The sequence below is a fragment of the Osmia bicornis genome, chromosome 16 (assembly GCF_907164935.1).
Source record: "Osmia bicornis bicornis chromosome 16, iOsmBic2.1, whole genome shotgun sequence".
Taxonomy (NCBI): domain Eukaryota; kingdom Metazoa; phylum Arthropoda; class Insecta; order Hymenoptera; family Megachilidae; genus Osmia; species Osmia bicornis.
Window position 1 is genome coordinate 587,072 of NC_060231.1, and position 24,001 is coordinate 611,072.

Genomic DNA, 24,001 nt, shown 5'->3' on the forward strand with positions numbered 1-24,001 from the left:
CATATGTAGATGCATAGGCGACCGATGTGCATACTACCGTTTTGAATTTTGTACGCGCCGCCTTGACGCGGCTCATGCCGCGCGCCGTCGCAATACGATCTTAACGTGTTAGAGTATCGTACGCCATGATGTTGAACAAACGCGAATATCAGTAACGGCGCATGTGCGTAACGTAACCCACAGCGCTAACAGCGCCTCTAGCAGCAAAAATGTGTAATCCACGCTGACGTAGGCATGACGTAGGTGTTAATGAAACTGATCGAAATTTATCGATACAAAACAATTAATATCTCATAAATAAATGCACCGATTGAGGTGTTATTGGGCTCAAAAGAAAGAGAAAGACAATCCGAAGCAGATTATGTTATTAGAATGAAGTTAAGTTGCGTACTTTTTCTGTAACAGCAAATTACTTTTTGCATAACGCTCAAAACGCTCTGCTTCGGGATAATATACTCGGTAGAGTCTCGCTGTCGCCTTCGGCCTAAACTACTTGGCGTGGAGACTCTACCGAGTCTCCTGATATTACGGGTGGGCTTAGAAATTAAATTTAACTAATTACCATGATTTTGAATCTCAGTATGTGTGTCTGGTCGCCTAACGGCGACCAAAATATCACTTTACCCTAACCTAACTTAATTCACTGATTAGGTAGAGTAGACTGGGTTAGGTTAGGCTATATTAAATTCCCAGGTGCCATCATAGCTACGATACATTGAAATCATGAATTCAGAAGTACACAAGGTATATATTGGTCATTGGTCGCCGTGCTGTTGCCTGCAGACACAGTAGAAAAGCGGCGATCCCATACTAATGTGTACGTTGTCACGGACCCTCACTGATGGCCAGATTTCAATGTGTTAGTTTCGACAGTTTTTCGAAAATATCTCGAGAACTAAGGCCAATCGGCGATTATATATATCGGAAAAAGTTATTCAAAATGTTGTGTGTTACAATATATTTAAATTTCATCAAAATCGATGAGGTGTAACCTAATCTCAATAATTACCCTCCGGTCTCTCTCTCTCTCTCATGAAATTGCAAGGTTTGCATGAACTCGAAACCCTACAGGCTTATAAAGATACTTGGAAATTAGTAATATTTTACTCGTGGAGCAAAGAATAAATTATGTTTTTTACGAATAATTATTTATTTCATAATGTCCCCAAGGCAATGTTCTTGTGGATTGAGGAATTATGAATCGTTTATCATCGTAGGGACTAAGCACTTTCTTTTCTTCACATATAGAATATACATTGTGCAATTTTGAACGAGTATATTTCTGTTCACGATGCACTTCTAAACGATCATACAAGCAACGTATATAATCATCAAAGGAAATAGTTTTCCTAATTACGTTACTTTTGACACCCTTCACTTTTTTCGTGTCCCGTTTGCCCTCTACGCGCAAAGCATACATTTTCGACCGAAGTCCGACAAACTCAGTCATTATACACCCATTATTTTCATCCTTCATTAATCCCGGTACTTTTTTATTTACTCGCGGCATACTGTAAACATTGTCCTCGGTACAGTCGCTCGTGTCAAACCGATGTATACCGCGTTTCATTACATCGTATATGTCATCGCATTCCAGTTCGTATATAAGACTATTTGTGTCGGTGTATAATATTTTACAAAGATGTTTAAATTTCGGTCAAACATAATCATGATGGAATTCGTACAAACATGTTTTTGATATATCCAGAATACACATACCAACATAAATGGGTTTTCTAAATTTAATTTCCAACTTTCGCATCTCTATTGCAACCAAATGTTCCGAAAATATTGATCTGCTATGAAAATTTGGTTTTGCTATCAGGGCCTCGACGCCGTATCTACCTTCCCATTTTGTAACTAATTTAACGTCTACATGATTTCTAACGTTCTCCATAGTTTTACCAAAGACTGCATTATTCATTAATTTAAATAAGTTCTTTTCAAAATCATTTTTAGCTGCAGTTCTAAGTTGCGTGTTTAAATTAATGTATTCGCGAAGCCATGGAGATTGTTTAAATTCTAAAACGCGATGAATTACAGAAACTTTTAAGCCATGATTTAAGCATTGTTGAAGATTGCGGTAATGGATGATGTAACGTTGCTTATTCTGAACTGTAGCGAGTAGTTTCTCATGTTTGGCATTAGGAGGCTTCTCGCGTATTGGACAAAAAGGTAAATCTGCATGCTTATCGTGTAATTCTAGCGGGTATTTCAAATCGACTTCCAAAATATAACCAATGTTCGAATTTTCGGATATCGCATGAATGTTAAAAGTTTTAATTTCATTATCGTCTAACCACTTAAACTCGCCATAAGGTAGATCCTGCGACATTGCCCATCCATACAAATTATTAACGTCGAAATAAACTAAATATATGTGTTTTTATATTAAAATTGCGCCAGACTTTTATCGCGTGGTCATAATCCTGCTGTGAAACGGCACAGTCGCTTAGTTGATTATAAAATTTGTCACATGTCGGCAATGTCGTCTCATTCAGTTTCATGTAGTCGGTAACATAATCGTATGGAAAGATGCCTTTTCGTGTAAGCAAATCGAATCTTATCTCGTTCAAAAAATTAAATTGTGACCGTAAAATCGTCATAATATCGTCTTTCCCTAAATACGAACTCAATTTATCTAAACTTGAATTTAAAAATTTGAATGAATCTATAAATCGAAGCGAAATTTTGTAACGTTTTAGATTCGTTGAAAATGAAATATATTTTTCTTTTGTCATTGGCAAGACTGATGTCGAGCCTTCGATAATCGTTACCAATTCTTTTATTACAAAATGGGCATCGTATACCTATTGGTATAAAACGTTTATTTTTATAATTTAAATTACATCCCTGATGAGCAGGTCCTTGGTAACGACCAGTGAAATGGCAATAATCTCGAACTTTTGTTTCGTCGATGTCGAACGGTTTTTCGCAAATATAACAATGCGTTGCATTCATATAATTTTCTCTTTCATCACCCGTCAAATTTGTCATGGGCACAATCGTATTAAATAATGGTGCAATTTTTCTTACAAGGTTCTCAAGTTCATTCACGAACCATGCAGCACAGTCAGAACCCCGATACATGCGATACTCACACACCGATGCGTTGTACGAACAGTGAAAATAATATCCCACACTGTATGCTTCGTGCTGCTGGTATGCATTGCAGTGTCCTTGATTGATGTTGCCGTTAACCTTCTTAAGCAAGCATTCGAAATCGGCGTACACGATGAATGGATGACGTTCTCGGTGACAAAAATTATCAAACTTTATTAATTTATCCACATTTGACGGTAGAATGATTGCACAGTCGTTCATCTTCGCGCAATCCTTCGTATGTTTCAATAACTTTTCTTCCGCACAAAAGTAGTGAAGACATCTGCATATAAACAAAGTAGCTGCATTAGTACTGTTACGTTTCGGGTGGGTCCGCCGAATCATCAAAGGGACCTGGTAGACGAATACACGTCCCTACAGGATTTGTGATTCGGTAAGGGCAAGGAAAGTCGAAATGAAAGTATATCAAGTAGTGGATTGTTAAATTTTATTCAAAATCCCCATACACCTCTGAGGCTTGCTCACACCAGTGGTATATTTGAGCAGGTATTAGGTTATTTTGTATATTAGTATATTCGTTGATATAAAGGTTCAGGATATCGTCCGGAATCTCGTGGTGATTGTTCACCTTGATAGCGTCGTCGGTATTGAGCTCGGGGAGGGGAGACGGTTCCTGCGAAGTGGGACCTGGATCTCCGACTTCGTCTCCCGATTCGGTCGTTAGGTCGATAAGTTCCGGTGACGGAGGGCCCTGACGGATGGTCGGGGCCTCAGACAACGGCGAGTAGCAAGGCTCGTCTGGGTTGGTGGACGAGCTTGGAGGCGGAGCGTTTAACTCTTTTATCAGCTCGCGAACGCGACGTTTATAGGCGGCTCGAGCTCGGTGTTTAACTCCGCCGCGGCGTGTCCTTTTATTGGGGCGCTTAGTGCGCTTAAACTACACAGACCGCAACGTGTAATAGAATAAATCGTAAATAAAATAAGCTAGTCATAAATTATCTAGTTACTCACTCGATTCTTACTCATCGCACGATATAGCGCAATAGTGGTGTTATACAGACGACGGTGCGACTTCTGCGAGCGCTACCAATTCCAGGGTGAGAAGCCGGGGCGACACCTGTGAGCGCTGCCAGGCAGGTGATAGAGGCCGGTGCGATTCCTGCGAGCGCAGCCAGGTTAGACTGTAAAAGCCGGAGCGACTCCTTTGAGCGCTGCCAGGCGGATGGAAGAGTATAGAAATCGAATAAGAATCAAGTAGTGGATATAATAAAATAATAATTGAAGTACGTCGGGCCTTATTGTAGAGCACCGTAAGTAATCGGAATCGATTTAAAGGAGGGTAGTAGTCGCGAATAATTTAGGGTGTGCAAGATTCCGTACATAGGAGATGTATTCCGAGGTGGAGATGTATGGTCGGAATAAAATTCACACAGTACTATAATGGATAGTTAATATAATATAACGACTTACATATGGTTATAAGATGGTGAGACTCGTAGAGAACTACTGTAGATCACTTTTTAGGCTTGATGTGCACAAGACGAACGGCTCTGGTAAGACTACTGAGAGTGGGCCCTGGGCCCTCTATTTGTATTAGAAGGGATGTTGAGGTAAGTAACTGATGGGCTTATCAGCCGTCAGCGTTCTCAGAGCTGGTCATCTTCTGATGCTAACTCATCAGCTATCACACGAGTTTATTAGTGGCAGACGTTACTTGAGGAGCATGGGAGCGGATGTTGATTATACATATGAAAATTCCAGGTGCTCTTCTCAGGGTTCTCTATCTACAGTGGTTCCCTTTACAAAGGTGAGTATAATGTGGCAGAGCTACCCAATATCAGTGAGTGCATGAGTATATATATATAATGTTATATCAAAGGTAAGTATACGTGTAAAGCGTGGTTAATAATAGAGAAATATAAGTATAATATAACGATTAATATATGGGTGAGTGGAAAAAAAAGGTTTGTACCGGGGGAGGGGGGTTATTAGTATGTAACAGTACAAAAGAAAAAACGTATACACTGAAATATATCTTAATGTTGTGATACAAACCTGTCACAAATATAAGTTTTATGTTCCTTTTTACTGAGCTGGCTTGAAATAAGCCGGGACAGACTTTTAATCCATGTAAAGTGATGCACATTATGGTTGGGGGTTTCAAGCATTAGCAGGTTAACGTGACGAAATCTTTTGTTGGTGGTAAGTTGGAGCAGAACACACTTTTTCATATTCAAGTTGTAACCGATCAATGTCCCATCAATCGGCACATAATGTAGGGGCCTAAGGCGCCGCCCCTCCACCATTCCAAAAAGGCGAGAGCGCACGCGCAGAGCACCGAGCGAGGTGCCTGCCGATCCGCGGAACGGGCACTTGTCGTCGAGACCCGAATGCGAACAGACGCATCTGTGACTCTTGTAAATTTTATCGAGCGCTCGCACTTACCGCAAGCCGACCAGCCGCTACGAAGTATCGTGCGTTGGTCTTGCTTCCGAGATTGCTTCCGCGCCCATGAGCGACCGGTGCTAGATTCTCCTATCTACCGAAGCCCTAGGAGTTCGCAAGAAAAGAGAATCTGCTCACGCGAGCCATGAGACGTGTGAGGGAGTCGGTGCCCATTTCCAAGTAGATCTCCTACGATTAAAGAAAGAGCTCGACGGCAGGTTTCCCGTCTCGAAGGTGTGTGTGTGTGCGTGTGCACGTGTGTGGCTGAACCATGCGCTCCGCGCACGTATCGTTAGTACGTTCGAATCAAAGGCTAACCGTGCTCCTAAATATTTCTTTTGCACTCCGTGTTAGAGTAAATAGAGAAAGTACGAGAATCCGCGACAAAATGTACGTGACTGCGGTCGCATAAAGAACTACGAATAAACCATTGTGATTTTTCCTCTCTAATAATCTGGGCGTATCCCTTTTATTTCGTTTCCCTTCCTTTCCTTACGATAACGTGCTCCGGAGTAAGAGCACGGTTACAAAGTCCCAGAAATAAACGTTTATCGAAACATCGTTTTGACGCTTAAATTTTTGTATTTGATTAAGCGTTACTGGAAATGCGATGCCCTCCAAATTTAAAATGGTGTTGTAGTTGGGATATGATGATGGTCGATGTACATTCACATGGACGGGATATAATGCTGCAACTATCGATCTGACAAAACATGTATCATCATCAACTGCCACATTTACTACCGCTCTTTTGTTCTTAATTGTTTTTGGTATGTCGGTGTAACAACCAGCGTGCATCGGATTGCATTTATTGATATTAAACATCAAATGCAGAATTTTCGATAACGCCCAACCGCTGTCCCGTTCCTGAAATTCTTCCAGCAGTGTTAAGGTTGAGTTCACAACGTATTTGTCATACCAATCGTTCAAGTTCGATGTAGAAAATAATTGCTTATTTTTCGCAATCAAATTTTTCACATCGCTTTTATTATTAACGGTAAACTCCCCATAGAATACCGTATTCACTTTTATGAATGAATGATTTTCGAAAACTTCCGCTAGACATTGGTATCAGTAGTTTAGGCCGAAGGCTGGTCCGCCGGCGACAGCGAGACTCTACCGAGTATATTATCCCGAAGCAGAGCGTTTTGAACGTTATGCAAAAAGTAATTTGCTGTTACAGAAAAAGTACGCAACTTAACTTCATTCTAATAACATAATCTGCTTCGGATTGTCTTTCTCTTTCTTTTGAGCCCAATAACACCTCAATCGGTGCATTTATTTATGAGATATTAATTGTTTTGTATCGATAAATTTCGATCAGTTTCATTAACACCTACGTCATGCCTACGTCAACGTGGATTACACATTTTTGCTGCTAGAGGCGCTGTTAGCGCTGTGGGTTACGTTACGCACATGCGCCGTTACTGATATTCGCGTTTGTTCAACATCATGGCGTACGATACTCTAACACGTTAAGATCGTATTGCGACGGCGCGCGGCATGAGCCGCGTCAAGGCGGCGCGTACAAAATTCAAAACGGTAGTATGCACATCGGTCGCCTATGCATCTACATATGTATTTAACGATGATGGGTAATCATCAAAACTGCGACAGAAATGACAACACTTTTTCAAATTATTTTGAATAAAATATTTTCTTCACTTACTTACAAATTATAATCTTTATAAGTAATCTTCTTTATTTCATGGGAACAGAAGACCAGTAACAATTTATTTTACTTTAAATAATGTAAATGTTAATTTACACTACAAATTATCACAAGATTATTTCAAACAATATCCAACTCTGATCATACCTTATGAAAATAATGAACAGTCCGCCTATTTACTTTACACGCTTATCATAACCCAAGATCATCTTACTATTACACATGTAAAATACTTTCTGTAACCACGACCTCTTTTCGTTGCTTGTCATAACTTCAGGAGTATTGCTGAGAAATTACATATACAGTGTAAAAATATTTTTTAACAAAAAAAAAATCCGACTTGGAAATGCACTAAAAAGTGTAAAATAATTTCTATTTCATTTATACCAGTATTCCACAGCTATTAATAAAATCTACTTAATCGTTAAATAGGATACTAAATACATTTCAACCTTCTCGGAGGCGGCGCAAAATTAAAAACGTTTCTTCTACTAGGAAGATCCTAGTTCAGGCGTCGCGTCGGCAACCTGTGACAAATCACTCATTTGATAATTTCAAGTAAACAATATTCAACGGGGATCAACATACCCATTGCCGATTAACTATACTGCAGTTCACGAGAGACCATACCTAACTCGCGCAGGTTACTAGGTCTAGGGACATTTTTAATAACGTGTGTGATTCCCCTATACAGCTTGCTTCTTTCTTGACGATCATATAATTTTTTTCTTTGAAAAATAACAGGAATTTCATTGTATCGTGTATCTTCACCATGTCATCATCGCTTATCAGTTATCGTACGTTATATATTTCTGTCCACTATTTATATGATCTGAAAGTAAGAAGCAAGCTGTTGTAACGTGAAACGTTATCACGTGAATATGTCTAGAGTGTATGGCGACATTGACATAGGAATATTTGTCGAATAGACTATTGTATCGATATGTCTCGAATGTTCTTCGAGGACCTTTTGTATCGATGGCTATAAATTAAGAGCGGAGTTTAAACCACCTGCGTGTACGCTCATATTGTAAAATAAACAAAGCCAAAATTGTAAACCTCTCCACGTGGGTGATCGAGCTAAGAGAAGGCCGGAAATCCAGAGAATGGAATAGTTTCACTTAGTAAATTCCTAAAAGACTAATTTATGATAGACCATAGCTAATTCGTTGTTTTCGACCAAGTCACGAACGGTCCTTAAAAGTAACGAAGTCTTTTTCGATATCCTATCTTTTCATGCACTCTAAGAGGGTCGTAAATTTCCGCAAGAGTTGCCTTTGGCAAGTACAAGGTCTTGTCTTTTCCTATTTTCTCTGGGTCCCACGCTTTCTCGTAGCACATGTGCGCTGCAACGTTCTAGCGTCTTGGCGGAGCGCTTCCACTTCTACGCGCCTGAGGGTGGACCACAGCCAGGAGAAGCGGCCCACGCGAGACGGGGTGGACTCCTCCACCATTGGACGAGGGATGGATCCAGGATCCACGAAGGAAGGGGCATCGACGGACAACGCGCGAAGATCTCCTCCGCCAAGCGCAGAACGGGCAGAACGATTTTGTCAGTCAAAATAAGCAGATTTTTCTCACGCGCTATATTCAGCACATTCTCTAAGTCAAGTTACAAGTCAGTCTAAATAAAGAGTTAACTATTAAAGCACAGTGAACAGTAATAATAGTTTTATTGTTTTCATTTCCGCGCCTTACGAGCGGAGCGCCTCCGCGCTCCACGAATCACTTTACCTGCGCCTAAATCCCCGAAAATCCCTATATACCGCGAACGGACACGCAACATATTTGGTGATAGCGGTGGGATATTTTAAAAGGGATAGTTCAAAAGTGGGGATAAACATTTAAAAGGTGATAATTCGGAGAAAATAATTTAAAACAGTGAAATAACTGAATAGTTAAATAAAGTGATTGTGACAAACTTATGTACACTTAAATTACTTTATTAGCTCGCGGGTGTGTATTAAACAGTCAATTAAACATTCTACAAACTATTTTATTGAACTGTTACATTATAAATAAGTGGACAAAGTTTAGTGCAACTTCTCCCTCTTGGGTTTTGGCACGGTTTCCCCAAGAGCGAAGGGTAAATACCGGAGACAGGTGATTTCGGCTGCCGTGCAAGCCATCCACCGAAATCACACACACCTTATCCACGTCATCGTTGATTCATTCCTGGAGCATAAGAGAGGACGAAATAAAATCCGGAGACCTGAGCGGACTGCTCACGGAGCTGAGGCCTACGTGAAGCAGCTGACTACGGACGGATTTTACTGGAATACCTGTTGCTGAATTGGGGACCATCAAGCCGGAGTACTGAGGGTTCTTCCTATAAATCAAGGTCAACCGGATTAATAGGTCGTCAGCGAACGGAGCCGTACACCTGTGAAAGAAGCAACAAGTTAACCAAAACGTTAAGTGATTTTCTTGTGGATTATAAATTGATTGATGCAACAGAACCTGTAAGTCTAGAATATAAGCAGTCAGACTATAAAATATTAGTTTGAAATCGTAAATTCTAACTCGATAAGATGCCGCCGTTTTTAAAGAAACTAGTAAGGGCCAGAAGCAAGAAGGGTCGCAAAAATAGTCTGCGTGGTGATAGCGTTATATTTGTAGAAGAAATTTCTGCGGAATCTCCTAGTATAGGATCTTTTTCCTCTTTCGGTAGGATTGAACCCCAATTACAGGAGTCATCTCTTGTACCTGCTGCCCAGTCTACAATACGGAGTTGGGGTGAGCCCGGCGCAGTATCAATTCCTTCTAGCAGTACTGCTAATAACACACTAATGATTCCACCTAGACCATTACCTTCTAACGTGTTGGATTCTTCTTCGGATGTGAATGAGCATCCGGCAAATAGTTCGAATCTAGCTTCATTGCAATCTTCTAAGAACAATACGGTTAAAGACGCGGTCACGACATCGCCTAAGCTTCCAAAAACCTTTACGGGAACCCAGTACGACGTAGTAAAAAGTTTTATTCCTCACTTTGATGGAAAACCATCCCAGGTTAACCATTTTATTGCTCAATGTAGGCTTGCCGACACCTTAGCCAAATCCGAGGACAAAACTCTTTTGCTCGCTATAATTCTGAATCGAATGCAACATCGAGTTTACAGGGGCATAGTGGGTGATGACGAACCAAACACTGTAGAGGAGTTGATAGCTCTGATTAAATCTACGTTCGCCCAAAGTTTTAATTTGAATGATACCCAAAACGAATTGAAGACCGTACGCCGTCGTGAAAGCGAAACGATCGGAGAATATGGGTTCCGGGTAAACGATATTTTAGATCGCGGGGTACAGGCGGCGAAGGAAGACTTAAATTCAGAGGAATTTGAGGGTATAAAGAAATTGCTCATGACAAGCGCGGTGACAGGATTTTTAGGGGGATTGGGAAACGACGTTACCGCGAGTATGCTCTCTAAAGACGGCGTTAAAGACTTGAGAACCGCAATTAAATTAGCGTCGAAAATTGAGACACAGGTAAATTCATCGCGGACTTCACAGAACACCAACGTTCCTGATGTAAATTCTAAAGTTATGATCGCGGAAACGCGCGACCGCAAATGTTTTACCTGTGTAAAGCCCGGACATATTTCTATTGATTGTCGAGAGCGACGGGACCGCCGTCTCATAAATTCGAATCGCGACACGCTTAGGTGCCAAAGATGCGATAAGGCAGGTCATACGAGTACAACATGCTATAGCAGGAATACTCACCGTACTTGGGTAAAAAATCCGCAACCAGCAGTTTCTTCGGCCCCCGGAAATCGAAGGAATCCTTTAAACTCAAAAGGGCCTCCGGAAACGGGCGCGACACGGAGGGAGCCCCTGATATCACGCGCCGGATCCACCGCGTCTGCCGCGAAAAAGAATTAATTAATAAAGTACAGTCACCGGTTGTTACGCTAGTACATGAATATTTTCGGAATCAATCACCCAGCTTCCTAGTGGATACTGGTTCACAATTAAATCTTATTAAACGGAAAGAATTAAAACCCGACCTACTGGTCAACGTAGATAGAATTTATTATCTTACCGGAATTAGCTCAGGAACAGTCCAGTCGTGGGGTGAAGTCGGCATTCCCATACATGGTATTCATATTAGTTTTCAATTGGTTGGGGACGATTTTCCTATTAAAGAGGCCGGAATTTTGAGGACGTCGTTCCTAGAAAACCAACTTTCCATGTCTCATAGAATTCGGAGAAGAGAATCTGCATGCTCCTATCTTTACATCGTTTGATTTACCTCCTCGGAAAAAGGTGTTGATTTCCGTCCCGACAAAGGGCAAAAATAAATCAGGCTATGTTAGAGGGATTGACGCTGGCCCTGGTATTTTCTTGGGAGAAGTATTGGCAAGTCAGCAGGATGGACTGGCTAGATTGTTTGTTATTAACACTACAACTGATTTTGTTACCCTTACGATACCACAGATTGAGCTAGAGGAATTCGAATTAATACCTCCTGCGTCTCGTTCGTCTCGAACAGGGAATTCAGGAGTAAATAAGTCGGCAGATCAGGCTCAGAGATTTAGCGAATTATTAAAATATCTAGATTTAAGTCATCTTCAGGAGGGGGAAAAGGCCAGCATTCTAGAAATCGTTAATGAATTTTCGTATCAATTTCATCTCCCTACGGATAAGTTAAAAGCAGCCAATGTTCCTCATCATACTATTACAACAACAGATGAAATACCTCTTCATACCAAACAGTATAGATACCCACCGGTCCATAAAAGTGAAATAGAAACTCAGGTAGATTCCTTGCTTAAGGACAAAATTATTCAACCGTCGGTATCCCCTTATAACTCACCTGTTTGGGTAGTTCCGAAAAAATCAGGTTCTTCTGGTAAACCACGCTGGAGGATGGTTATCGATTATCGAAAATTGAACGAAAAAACTGTGGCCGATGCATATCCTCTTCCGAACATCACTGAAATTTTGGATCAATTGGGAGGAGCTAAATATTTCAGTACATTAGATTTAGTTTGTGAGGAGCCCGAGGCCGCGAAACCGCGGGCCCCGCCAGCGCGCTAGTACCGACGCCGCCGATAGGTGGCGACCGCGCGTGCCGCGAACTCGCGAGGCAACCGGCCTCGCGAGCATTGATATACCGGGCCGCGACACGGCCGAAACCAGATCGACACTCGGAAGCGAACCGTCAGGCAAGCGATAAAGAGACACGATCAACGTCATTTTTGCACTCCTTGCGAATCCTCCAGCAGCGTGCGGCAGGACGGGTTGTCTTCACGGCCGTCCTCCGATACAGTCCGCTGTATCCTTGGCCACGGCCGAGAGCTCGCTCTCGGCGGCTTCCTGACCGCCGGCCCGGACGTATTACGTCTCCACGGCGTCCACCGGAGCACGGTCCCCTAACTGCCTGGGTATAGGACGGGTTGTCTTTACGGCCGTCCGCCCATGAAGGCATCGAACGCCCGATCACCTAAAACCTCCCGCTACCTACGCCGCACCGAAACGCCACGCTAAAGACGGCCAACATCCCGTCTCGCGACCGCGACCGTGCCGCGCCGTAATTATAAGTCCGCGCCGTAGATATAAGTCCGCACCGTAGTTATAAGTCCGCACCGTAACCGCTTCGCGACCGTAGACTAAGATCTTTAGATTGTTAGGACCCCAGGGCCGTAGCATTAAGTATACTCTGTAAGCTAATTAACCTTAAGGAAATATAATTATTTTACCCACTACCAACTGACTCGATTCATTCGTTCGCCTGAACCCCGGACTTACCGGCTGAGCCGGCAACCCCCCGGCGGTTATCCGTTACAAGCTTCTGGTTTCCATCAGATACCTGTAGACCCTACATCGAAATCTAAAACGGCTTTCTCCACTCCTCACGGTCACTATGAATTTAATAGGATGCCCTTTGGCCTTAAGAATGCTCCAGCCACTTTCCAAAGGGTTATGGACTTGATATTATCTGGATTGCAGGGTGTTGAACTCCTAGTATATATGGATGACATTGTAGTTTATGTAGCCTCCATAGAAGAGTATGGGCGCAAGTTAAAGACTCTTTTGGCTCGTTTACAAAACGCTGGGTTGACCCTCCAGCCTGAAAAATACCGTTTTTTACAAAAAGAAATAGCATACGTGGGGCATGTGATTACCAACGAGGGTGTAAAACCTGACCCTGGAAAGATTCGAGCCGTAAAACAGTTTCCCGTACCCAGAACCAAGAAGAATATCAAACAATTCTTGGGTCTTGTGGGGTATTATAGACGCTTCGTTCCAAATATGGCTAAGATTGCAAAGCCGTTAACTCAGCTTTTAAAGAAGGACGTACCGTTTCGTTGGACTGCCGATGTGCAGACTTCTTTTGAAACGTTGAGAGACATCATTTGTGCAGAACCTTTATTGCAGTTTCCGAATTTTTCACAACCATTCCTTGTTACTACTGACGCTTCTAATTACACCATAGGCGCCATACTTAGCCAGGGCCCTGTGGGAAAAGATCTTCCAGTCGCATATGCTTCGAGGTCTCTCAATGATGCGGAGATTAACTACTCGACAATCGAGAAAGAATTGTTAGCAGTTTTGTTTGGGGTGGAACATTTTCGTCCCTACCTTTATGGTCGGCAGTTTACGTTGCTTACTGACCATAGACCTTTAGTTTGGTTACACAGTGTCAAGGACCCAACGTCTAAAATTATGAGGTGGCGTATCAGATTGAACGAGTATGATTATACTGTAGTGTACAAACCTGGAAAGGTTAACGCCAATGCCGACACACTTTCGCGGAACCCTGTAGCCACCTGCATAAATTCTGATCCTCTCCCATCTACCGTACGGTCTGACATGGATTCCAATCCCGGTTCACAGTGTCTGGAAAGGGTGCTCGCCTGCGCAGGTGAGACACCAGTTGCAGGTTCTGAAACGGTCGGGTTGGATGAAATGCAGTTGGTTAATGATGAGTCGCTTGTGGCTTCTGCATTCCTGGCGCGCGGGAAGGCAGCGGCTAAACAAATCGAGGTCACTAACAAAGTGCAAGGAACTTTGTATTCGGAAGTAGTATTGACAGGAAGTTTATTTAAATCTCTGAAGGGATCATCCTACGCGGGTGCCTGTGTGGTCCCGGTGCCGCTTGTGCCAGCGCAGGGGTGTGATCCCCGTGACTGTGTGGTTTTGTCCTCACCTCGAAGAGTGGTTTCGGGTGAGTGTGAGAATGAGGTCGCAGCTAGTGGATGTGCTGGACCAACCGTGAAATCCACCCCAGACGTTACATGAGGGTGCGGCACGGAAAAATGTTTCCAACCGAACAGGCCATTTATTTGCCCAGCGTGCCATGATTTGTGCTGTGTCGGGCAGACCAACGTGCATTTGCACGCTCTACCCGCACAATGCCCAGCGCGCGTGGATACACGCTTGCATGGTTCTAGAGTTGATGTTGTGGAATGCCTTGCTAAAGAGACCAGGCAGCGTGGACAAGTTGGTACTGGGATTCCCAAAGGGATTGTGACCTCGGTAAGAGTTTCTGTAAAGAAAAAGATAAAGATTATAAATCTTAATAATGTCGAGAGCGGTAAAAATAGTAGAAGTACGGTACTAGTAAATAATTTGGTAATGTTCGCTGCTCAATCGATAGTACACGCCGTTTAATTCTCGAATCCACTATTATCAGTGCATGTTTCATTGTCATAAGAGTACTGTCGTTTTTATCATATGCAGCCACACCACGTTTAAATTGATTAATATCGACACAAGGTAACCCTTTAAATCTATGACTTGGTTGTTATCCATCCGCGTCTCACTCAACTTCATGATCTTTGTGTTGAGTTTCGAGAATGTTTAGAGAAGCATGGCTAAACGTTCAACAGCGGGAAAAATGAAAGCATTCCATCGTTTGCGTGTTGTCAAAACGTTTCAGCTACGCTGTTTAGCCTCCTTATCTTTGCGTAACAGTCCCGCGTCACACACTCTCGCCGCTTAGTAGCAGTGAAACATGACCTATGTATGTTAAAAACGTTTCAGCTTTCCTGCTTAGCGTTCACATCTTGGCGTAACACGCTAGCGTCACACATTTTCGCCGATTGTTAGCTGTATAACATATCCTATGGTTAAAATACCACGCTCGATGGAGGACAGTGTAATCCAGACATGTTGCGATGATTTAGGTTGCGCGGGTTAAATTATGGTAGTTTTCGAATTTGCGAAATGAAGTTAATACAGGGTGTTTCTCCCAACATGACGACTAAAAATAACTCGTAAGTTGTTCGTTGTAACTCGTTGTAATTCGTTGCAAATAAAAGTTGCTTGGTATCTAGGGGAACATGCACTGCTCTAATTTGCTTTTTATTGTCTTACATTTTCAGTGAGATATTACGGTCACCTTCAGTTTTTTAAATGGAATGTCTAATATTTTTTCTCCAATTCGGATGAATCATCTTTTGTGTAAAAAAGTGGTGTTCGAAGTGTTAAGTCGTGTTAAGAATCAGGTTGACTGAGCGTATTTCCTAATAGAAATTTATTAATTTCAAAACAACTCAGCAATTATTCAGTTTAAGTCCCACTTTGTATTAAATCCTACTATTTTACACAAAATTTGATTATTTATCCAAATTTGAGAAGAAATATTAGACATTCCATTTAAAAAACTAAAGGTGACCCAAATTTTCGCTATAAAAAGTAAGGTAATAAAAAACAGATTAGAGCGTTGTTTGTCTACCGGGATACCAAATAACTTTTGTTTGAAACATTTTTTCGTGCAACGAATAACTTACGAGTTATTTTAAATCGTCTTGTTAAGAGAATCACCCTGTATATTTCCAATTGCTTACGTTGTATAGAGTTTTCGCCGCCTAATGGGAAACGGGAAGGATATTTGCACAATATTACGAAGGAAACATTGCCATTTCATACTATTCATATATGTACAGTCACTCATAGTAAAAATCGTTCACCCTTACCGGGGCGTATATTAGTCTAACGTAAATAAAACAATAAATGCAAATAAAATACAATGATTGCGCATATTAAATTATTCTACATAAATAACTACATAATATAATCTAAAAGCAAAAGATTCTGTTGAATAATAATCGAGATATAGCATTGCAAATAGATCTATAACAACGACTTGATAAATTGCAATAGTTATTTGATTTTGTAATTTTTAGTGAGTGATTCTTATAGATTTTTGTGTGCTGAAGCCGAATCTCTAAACCATTTTTATCTAATTTTCATAATTTTCGAGATGATCAATCTTAAACACAAATTGCAAATATTCAACTTTGGAAATGATTTTTACTTTTACAATAGCACATATTCAGTTTCTTTTTTCACGAAACAATTCTGTATGTATGTGTGTAGATCATCTGGAATCGCTAAAAGAAAACGAGAAAGGGACACAAACATTTGTTGACAATTATCGACAGGTTTACAAAATTTATTAAATTATTTCTATGTAAATCTACGAACTCGCACGGGGTAATGAAATCTGTAAAATAATATTATCGCGCATATAGCATACCCAAGCGTATAATTTCGGATCGCGAAACTACTTTTACTTTGAATGCTTTTAAAGAGTTTTTAGGAATAGAAAATTATAAACGTGTGATGATGGCGGTCGGTATACCTCGAGTTAACCGAACGGTCAGATCGAGCGATTTCTGCCAATGATTTGCGAAATTGTGTAAGACATTGAGGGAATGGGACATAAGTCCTCGAGCAAGTTGAATTCGCGCTAAGTAATATTATTTGCAGTGCGACAAAGGAATCTCGTAGCCGATTGCTGTTTCAGATTGAACAGGCCGGGTAAGTTAACAATTGTATACGATCTCTGTCAGAGTCAGATTCCAGCAAGGATAGAAATTTACAAGCAAGGTGTGAAAAATGGACGGTAAACACTGAAAAGATGCAAGCGACAAATGAGAGATATTACAAAGCTTACCTACTGTATGGTCACATCCTCACCAGTTCTTGGAATTGCAGTCACCGAACGAGCGGCCGGATTATCTCGAGTCGTGATATCTCGGTGAAAACTCGTGCTAGCGATGAATCATCAATGTAGGAAAAATAAAATTTTATTATTTTGGACTTTATAATTTTGGGAGTATTTTAAATTGAATTACTGAAATTTTTTCCATGAAGATGATACCAAACGTGGCCATGTTCGGACGATTTTAAACCGTTAACTATGTTTAACATAGGAGTTAAATATGGTTAAGAGAAGCACGGGATGAATGCTGTAGTACTTGTACTTTCTAGTAGTTAAATAATTAGGCACCGAATCGTATTTAATGCTATAAAGAAAAGCTACCAAATGTCCCATTGCTACTGGAACCTACTCTAACAAGATAGAGGACATGGCTAGAAGCGGCAATATTTTATGCAGAGCATGTGCACAATATAAAAGACGTCACTATTATTTTATAATATATGTATAACTTGAGCAAAATAAGACATTCAGGTCGTCATTTATTTGCAGGCTATTAAGTCATTAGATGACAGAAATGTAAGTTGCGTTAGATTAGCCGAAGAAATGATTAAAAATGAAACATTATTTGATGACTTAAATTATATTATAACTAATTTCTGGAGATTAGCATAGCTAGTTACCGTAGCAAAATTAAATACAAAACGGCTCCTGTTGTACGAATCAGTCAAATTAGTTGCTGATATTATCTAATTGTAAGAGCTGGAACGGGTATCCGGTGCTTGTGGAGAAATGAAAACAATCCAGGATTTAATCCTTTATTAAAACTTAACAAAACCCTATATGCATCCACTACTGAAGGACCAGACGAGATTGATGCAAGATATTGGAACAAATACACGTATGCACCAATTACATCCTGTGATATTGAAAGGACATTTTCAGCATACTAATTAATCTTCAGCGAGAAAAGACTATAGTTACATATTGTAATGCAAATTACAGTAAACAATAAATAAAAATGTGTATACATTGTATAACTGATTTGATTATTTTGCACATATTTTGTATATGTTTTTGCATATGTCGTGCATATACTTCGCATATATTTTACATATATTTTTGAATATTCTGCATATTAATTTTACATAAAGATCCGCTGTCTACTTACGACTATTCAAACAAAAGTACGCAGTCTTTTCGATGATTTAAAAATAAAAAATGGTGGTGTTACGTTGCGAGCGAGAGACGGCGCGCAACGTACAAAATTAAAAGAAAAGATTAATTATGTTCTTATTTAGCTGCGCGGTTGAGAAGGGTATAAGCGCTGCCACCAGTCCTGATCTTTTATGACGGTCACTTTCGCGATCGTCCTCTAAGATCACAACAATTTTAAATAAAAAGACAGTAAATTTCTGGTATTAGATTTACTGCTGGGTTCGTCGATACTCTAGTCCCGTACGGGCCCCTCGTGTGAATTTATGCAGACTTGGTAGGCGTGAAAATGTAATGAGGAACGTGTTTGATGTTTGAATTAAATCGAAACTGAATATCTGTAACAAATGATATAATTTCAGAAAAATAAGTAATATATCAAAATATAACAATCCGTATGAAAAATATTTGTTTGACAAAAAGTACGAGCTGTAAGAAATATAAGTGAAAGATGAAATATGTGTATATATATATGTAAATTTACGAAGGTTAAGATCGGTTATCGGTACAAGACTAGTTTAATCGAACTTCGTTAACGCGATTAGATTCAAACGAGGACGAGGTTTTTGGCAACTAAATTTTATAATGCAACTAATATATTTGTCGCGAGTTGATTATTCCAAGGGAACGGTCCTAGGGGAATCACTTTCAAGATCAACGGTCTCGTAGGTCGTCCCTCTTGTAATCGATCGGAATTTGCATTTATCGGAAAAACAATTAACGAATAGCAAACGAAAACGTTTTATGACACCTGTGCCGTTGAACGGACGATCTAGTGGAATCACTTTCAAGACCTGCGGTCTCGTAGGTCGCCCGTTTTGCCTCACTATTTCCAGATTCGTCGTATTAAGAAAGTAAAATAGACAACTCACTAAATTCGATCTTATAGTAATATATGATAATATTCAGAGCTTTATTATTATCGCTGATTTTGTCTGCAAGTTTGGAAAGGCGAAGAAAAGATGAGAAATAATATCACCCGCACTACGCGTTCACGATTGGCCTTCTTTTTCTCCTCCATCGAGCGTGGTATTTTAACCATAGGATATGTTGTACAGCTAGCAATCGGCGAAAATGTGTGACGCTAGAGTATTACGCCAAGATGTGAACGCCAAGCAGGGAAGCTGAAACGTTTTTGACATAGGTTATGTTTCACTGCTACTAACCGGCGAGAATGTGTGACGCGACAGTGTTACGTAAAGTCTACGAATTTTCGTTAAAGACGAAAGATCTGTGGCCATTGCAGGCAAAATGGGTCCCCAAAATGTTCAGACGGTGGTGGACGGTCGAAAGAATTGCAAAACAACGCTTGGACAAAACCGGGTAAAGTACATGAGGTATTATAAATAATAGAGTATCCAGCGAGACGACGATTAAGAGAAATGATAATGCCAATAAAATAAAGGCAAAGACGATGCACTCTCTACTTATAGGTAAATAATTTTTAACAAAACAAACATCCGACTTCGAAATGCACTAAAAAGTGTAAAATAATTTCTATTTCATTTATACCAGTATTCCACAGCTATTAATAAAATCTACTTAGTCGTTAAATAGGATACTAAATACATTTCAACCTTTTCGGAGGAGGTGCAAAAGTAAAAATAAACGAATATACGCTCCTGCCAATAAAGATTTGATTGCGGTATGGCAAACTTGATAAGCAATATGTCGTAAGAGACGGAACGTTAGAGGTACGGCTGAAAAGATTTATAATTGTAACAATTGTATTAGAAGTTGACAGCACTTTTGAAGTACATGTAGTTAATTCGCACTGTTAACTTCAAATTATCAAATGGGTCATTCATTAACCGGCGTGTCATCGGTTGTTAAACCCTGAACTAGGATCTTCTGAGTAGAAGAAAAATTTTTTATTTTGCGCCTCCTCCGAAAAGGTTGAAATGTATTTAGTATCCTATTTAACGATTAAGTAGATTTCAGTAATAGCTGTGGAATACTGGTATAAATAAAATAGAAATTATTTTACACTTTTTAGTGCATTTCGAAGTTGGATTTGTTACGTCCGGGCTGAATTTTCATCAACCCGACCTTGCGTTCCTCATCGGGTGCGCAGCACTTGAAAGTATTCCACGTGAGGGATGCAAGGAAGGGCCTCATTTTTCTAAATTTTCCGTTTCTGTTCGCGCTCCTCCGATCTCGTGCTTCTTCGTCGGGTGCACATGCACGTGAAGGTATTCCACACGAGAACACGAGAAAGGAGTTTGAGATTCAAATTGACCTTTTCTTTTCTTTTCCTTTTACTCTTTTATTTCATTTCAATAGCAACTTTCCACTATACCTAATTTGTGTGCCTCGCCGGTGCGACGCACTTGGAAGTATCCCAGGCGAGGACCACAGAGAAGGCTATATTTGGCTCTTTCAAATAATACAAATTAACCTTCCTTGGGACGATTGCCGTTGGAACTATGTTTGGAAATGTACAGAAAGTTGAAACCGTTAAGGTCAAGGAGAGGTATCATAAACATCCTTCGCCGCGCGGTTAAGCAGTGCGACGCACATGGAGGAATCCCAGCTTAACTGCGCAGAATAAAGAAAATGCGATTTTCGCCCTTATTTTACAAGCGGATACCTCTCATACCTGTAAAGCATGCACAGCCGGTCCTTCCACGGGAGAACGAGTGCAATAAAGGATGAAAGTGATTTGTTTGAAATATTATAGAATGATCTGAATGGGAATGAAAAGCGAGGTATGCGTGACAACCACTGAGAGTTTGAAAACGTCGACGAACGTTAGGAACATTCGAGACAACGGTCGACAGGGATCGTAAACGCATATTGTCACAAATAGGCAACAAAAACTGCCAAGCAATATTCTGGAACAAATTCCAAGAATATGTTAACGGATATATGTATATTATTCGATATGCGCGAACTTGCGAAAACACGAATAGAATATTCCTGAAACTAATTAAAACTAAAACATCAATCTTTTGTCACGGAAGCCGTAAAATGCGCATAAATAAAACGTTAATCGACACCAGAGTTCCTAAATACTTCGTTAATTAATTAAGAACCGAATAAGATCAAATAAAAGCATTTCGAAGGTTCTAGAAGACATAGAAATTGCGACGCACGAAATTCATCAGCGCTGTAGGGGGTAAAAGAGAAAGACGGTCAACCATTAGACAGAGTCAGAAGAAGGTCAAGGAGGGATGAGAACTCGGGAAACGCGCTTAGAGAAAACCAATACGCGCGGGCCTTCCCCTACGACACGTACCCCGATTTACCAAATGATGTCCCCACTTTGGGCCCATGATCGCGGGTCGAACCCTGAGATGCGATCGCTTGACTGAGGCAAATCACTCTTCGTCGAAAAATCGCAAGGTACGTGACGGGGAGCCCGTGTCCGCGTAGAGATAGAGTTGTCTATGATATCGCGAGATCGGATTGCCCGGCAAAGTTCCTCCGTGTAACGAGGCAGAGTGTCGGGAGTGTGTCAATTCGCGTTTATCGTGTCAAGGACTCAAACGGATACGTAAAATCTTTCACACTTTTCAATTTCTATCCTTTTTCTCTTTTTATTTTAAATCATCCGTTAATAATTATATTCCTTTTCCGCGTCGCGTTGTATTTCGTATATTCGTTAATCGTATTTCGTATCCGTAACGCCGTGAATATCTAAGGCTCAAACGCGAACGCGTAGTGCGTGTGCAAATAGTTCTCATCCTCTCTTCGATTTTCCAGATTTCAGACCATCACCACAGCGTCCAGATTACTGAACATATCGCAAATATATTAGTTTTGTATTACATCGAATTGGTGAGTTGCACATTTTATATCTTCGTTAACACAACGAATCTGGTGTCGAGTGAGGGCAAAACGGTAATCTGAGAGACTGTTAGTCGTGGAAGTATCTAACTAGATCGACCCGTTCCAATTGTAAAAATCGAGGTAATCAACTAAATAATTTTCCGACTATACGCGCACGAAGACGGTCCACGAGACCATAAGTTTCCTGGAAGTATCCAACTGGGTCCGTCTTCTTTCGGATCGTATAAAATAAAATATATAATAAAACGAAACACCGAAGTTCGAATCACGATTATCAAAAACCAAGGTTGCTTCTTCGTCAGTTTTTGTTAAAGGTTCTTTCCGTTTAAATTACATTGATCTAATATCCGTTCTAACATATTATTTTCTAACATTTTATTCATATATTTCATACAGCTCGCACATTTTGTTAAACAAACTATTTTTGTAATTATTTTTCTCAGAATTATACACATCTTACCTATATTGAGTTTTCTAATAATTTGCATTCAAACACCCTTAACATTTCCTTAGTAACACGCCTACCTTCTTGCACGAATTCACACGAGGGGCCTGTATAGGACCAGAGCATTGACGAACTCAATAATTATATTCAGAATCTTATTTCTAATTAAACGAATCTTTTTAAATCGTTCTGATCGTTATCGACCTAACATCGTCGAGCGCGATTGGGACTGGTGGCAGCGAAAAGTACCGTTCTCATCCGCGTATCAATCACTAATCAATTTCCATTAATTATCTTATTACTTTTTTTATTTTTGTACGTCGCGCGCCGTGTCGCGCTCGCGACGTAACAGATTTATTTTCTTCTAAATTATTTTATTTCATACTTTTTAGTGGAACGAGCAGTATTTGTAGTATACCGTAAGGTGGTTTACCGTTCTTATTGGATAATTACAATAACAATAGTTATTAACAATAATGAATTCTATAAATTTTTGCAAGTGGGATCATCGCATAACTATCTCCTATTAGATGTGAAGGGTGTTACCTGTCTACCAGTACACCGGCAGAGTAGGTGGTATAATACACGTAGGCATATGTAGAATTCAATTTTTCACGAATATCTCGGAAACTAAAACTTTCAGTTGATTATGCATAATAAAAAAGTTCTTCGGCATCATGCTCCCGACAACATATTAAAGGGTCATTGAAATCAACCTATGTTGAGATTAGAAACTTTCTGCTTTTTGCAATAATAATCCTTGACAATGAAAAAATATAAAATGTTTTTTTAATGAGACCAATGGGGAGTTTTACTCTACAAGATGCAAAAAGTTTCGCTCCGAATGGTCCATTCGTCTCCGAGTAATCGGCGAATATAAATTAAAAAATAAAAGTCGTTCGGAATGCAAAAATGCAAAATGTTTTTCTAACGGGACCAATCGGAAAACATACTCTACAAGATGCAAAAGGTTTCGTTTTGATTGGTCCATCCGTCTCGGAGTAATCGGATGAAATATGAGGACGCTAAGCAGGAAAGCAGAAACGTTTTTAACGTAGGATATGTTTCACTGCTACTAACCGGCGAGAATGTGTGACGCGAAAGTGTTACGCAAAGATAAGGACGCTAAGCAGGAAAGCTGAAACGATTTGATGACGAGTAAACGATGGAATGCTCTCGTTTTTCCCGCTGTTGAACATTTAGCCATGTTTCTCTAAACATTCTCGAAACTCAACACAAAGATCATGAAGTTGAGTGAGACGCGAATGGATAACAACCAAGTCATCGGTGTAAAGGGTTACCTTAGTCGATATTAATCAATTTAAACGTGGTATGAGAAAAACGACAGCACTCTTATGACAATGAAACATGCACTGATAATAGTAGATTCGAGAATTGAACGACGTATACTGTCGATTGAACAGCGAACACTATTCGCTACTCGGGAGGTTTTTGCGACTTATATGTACCTAGAA

The 24,001-nt window shown here is 40.4% G+C and overlaps 1 protein-coding gene across 4 annotated transcripts in view; it reads right to left on the bottom strand.

Annotated features, from left to right (window-relative positions):
• Positions 1-13,228: 13,228 nt before the first annotated feature.
• LOC114882537 overlaps positions 13,229-24,001 on the bottom strand; it is a 440,519-nt gene continuing 429,746 nt past the window's right edge. For 2 of the 4 annotated variants that reach the window (XM_046289247.1, XM_046289246.1), the window contains 4 exons: positions 14,336-14,674; positions 13,904-14,158; positions 13,768-13,843; positions 13,272-13,703 (listed from right to left, as the gene is read on the bottom strand). In XM_046289247.1, coding sequence (XP_046145203.1) covers positions 13,770-13,843; positions 13,904-14,158; positions 14,336-14,674 — 668 coding nt within the window. In that variant the 3' untranslated portion in view covers positions 13,272-13,703; positions 13,768-13,769. The other 2 variants (XR_006830215.1, XR_006830214.1) reach the window with 2 other exon arrangements.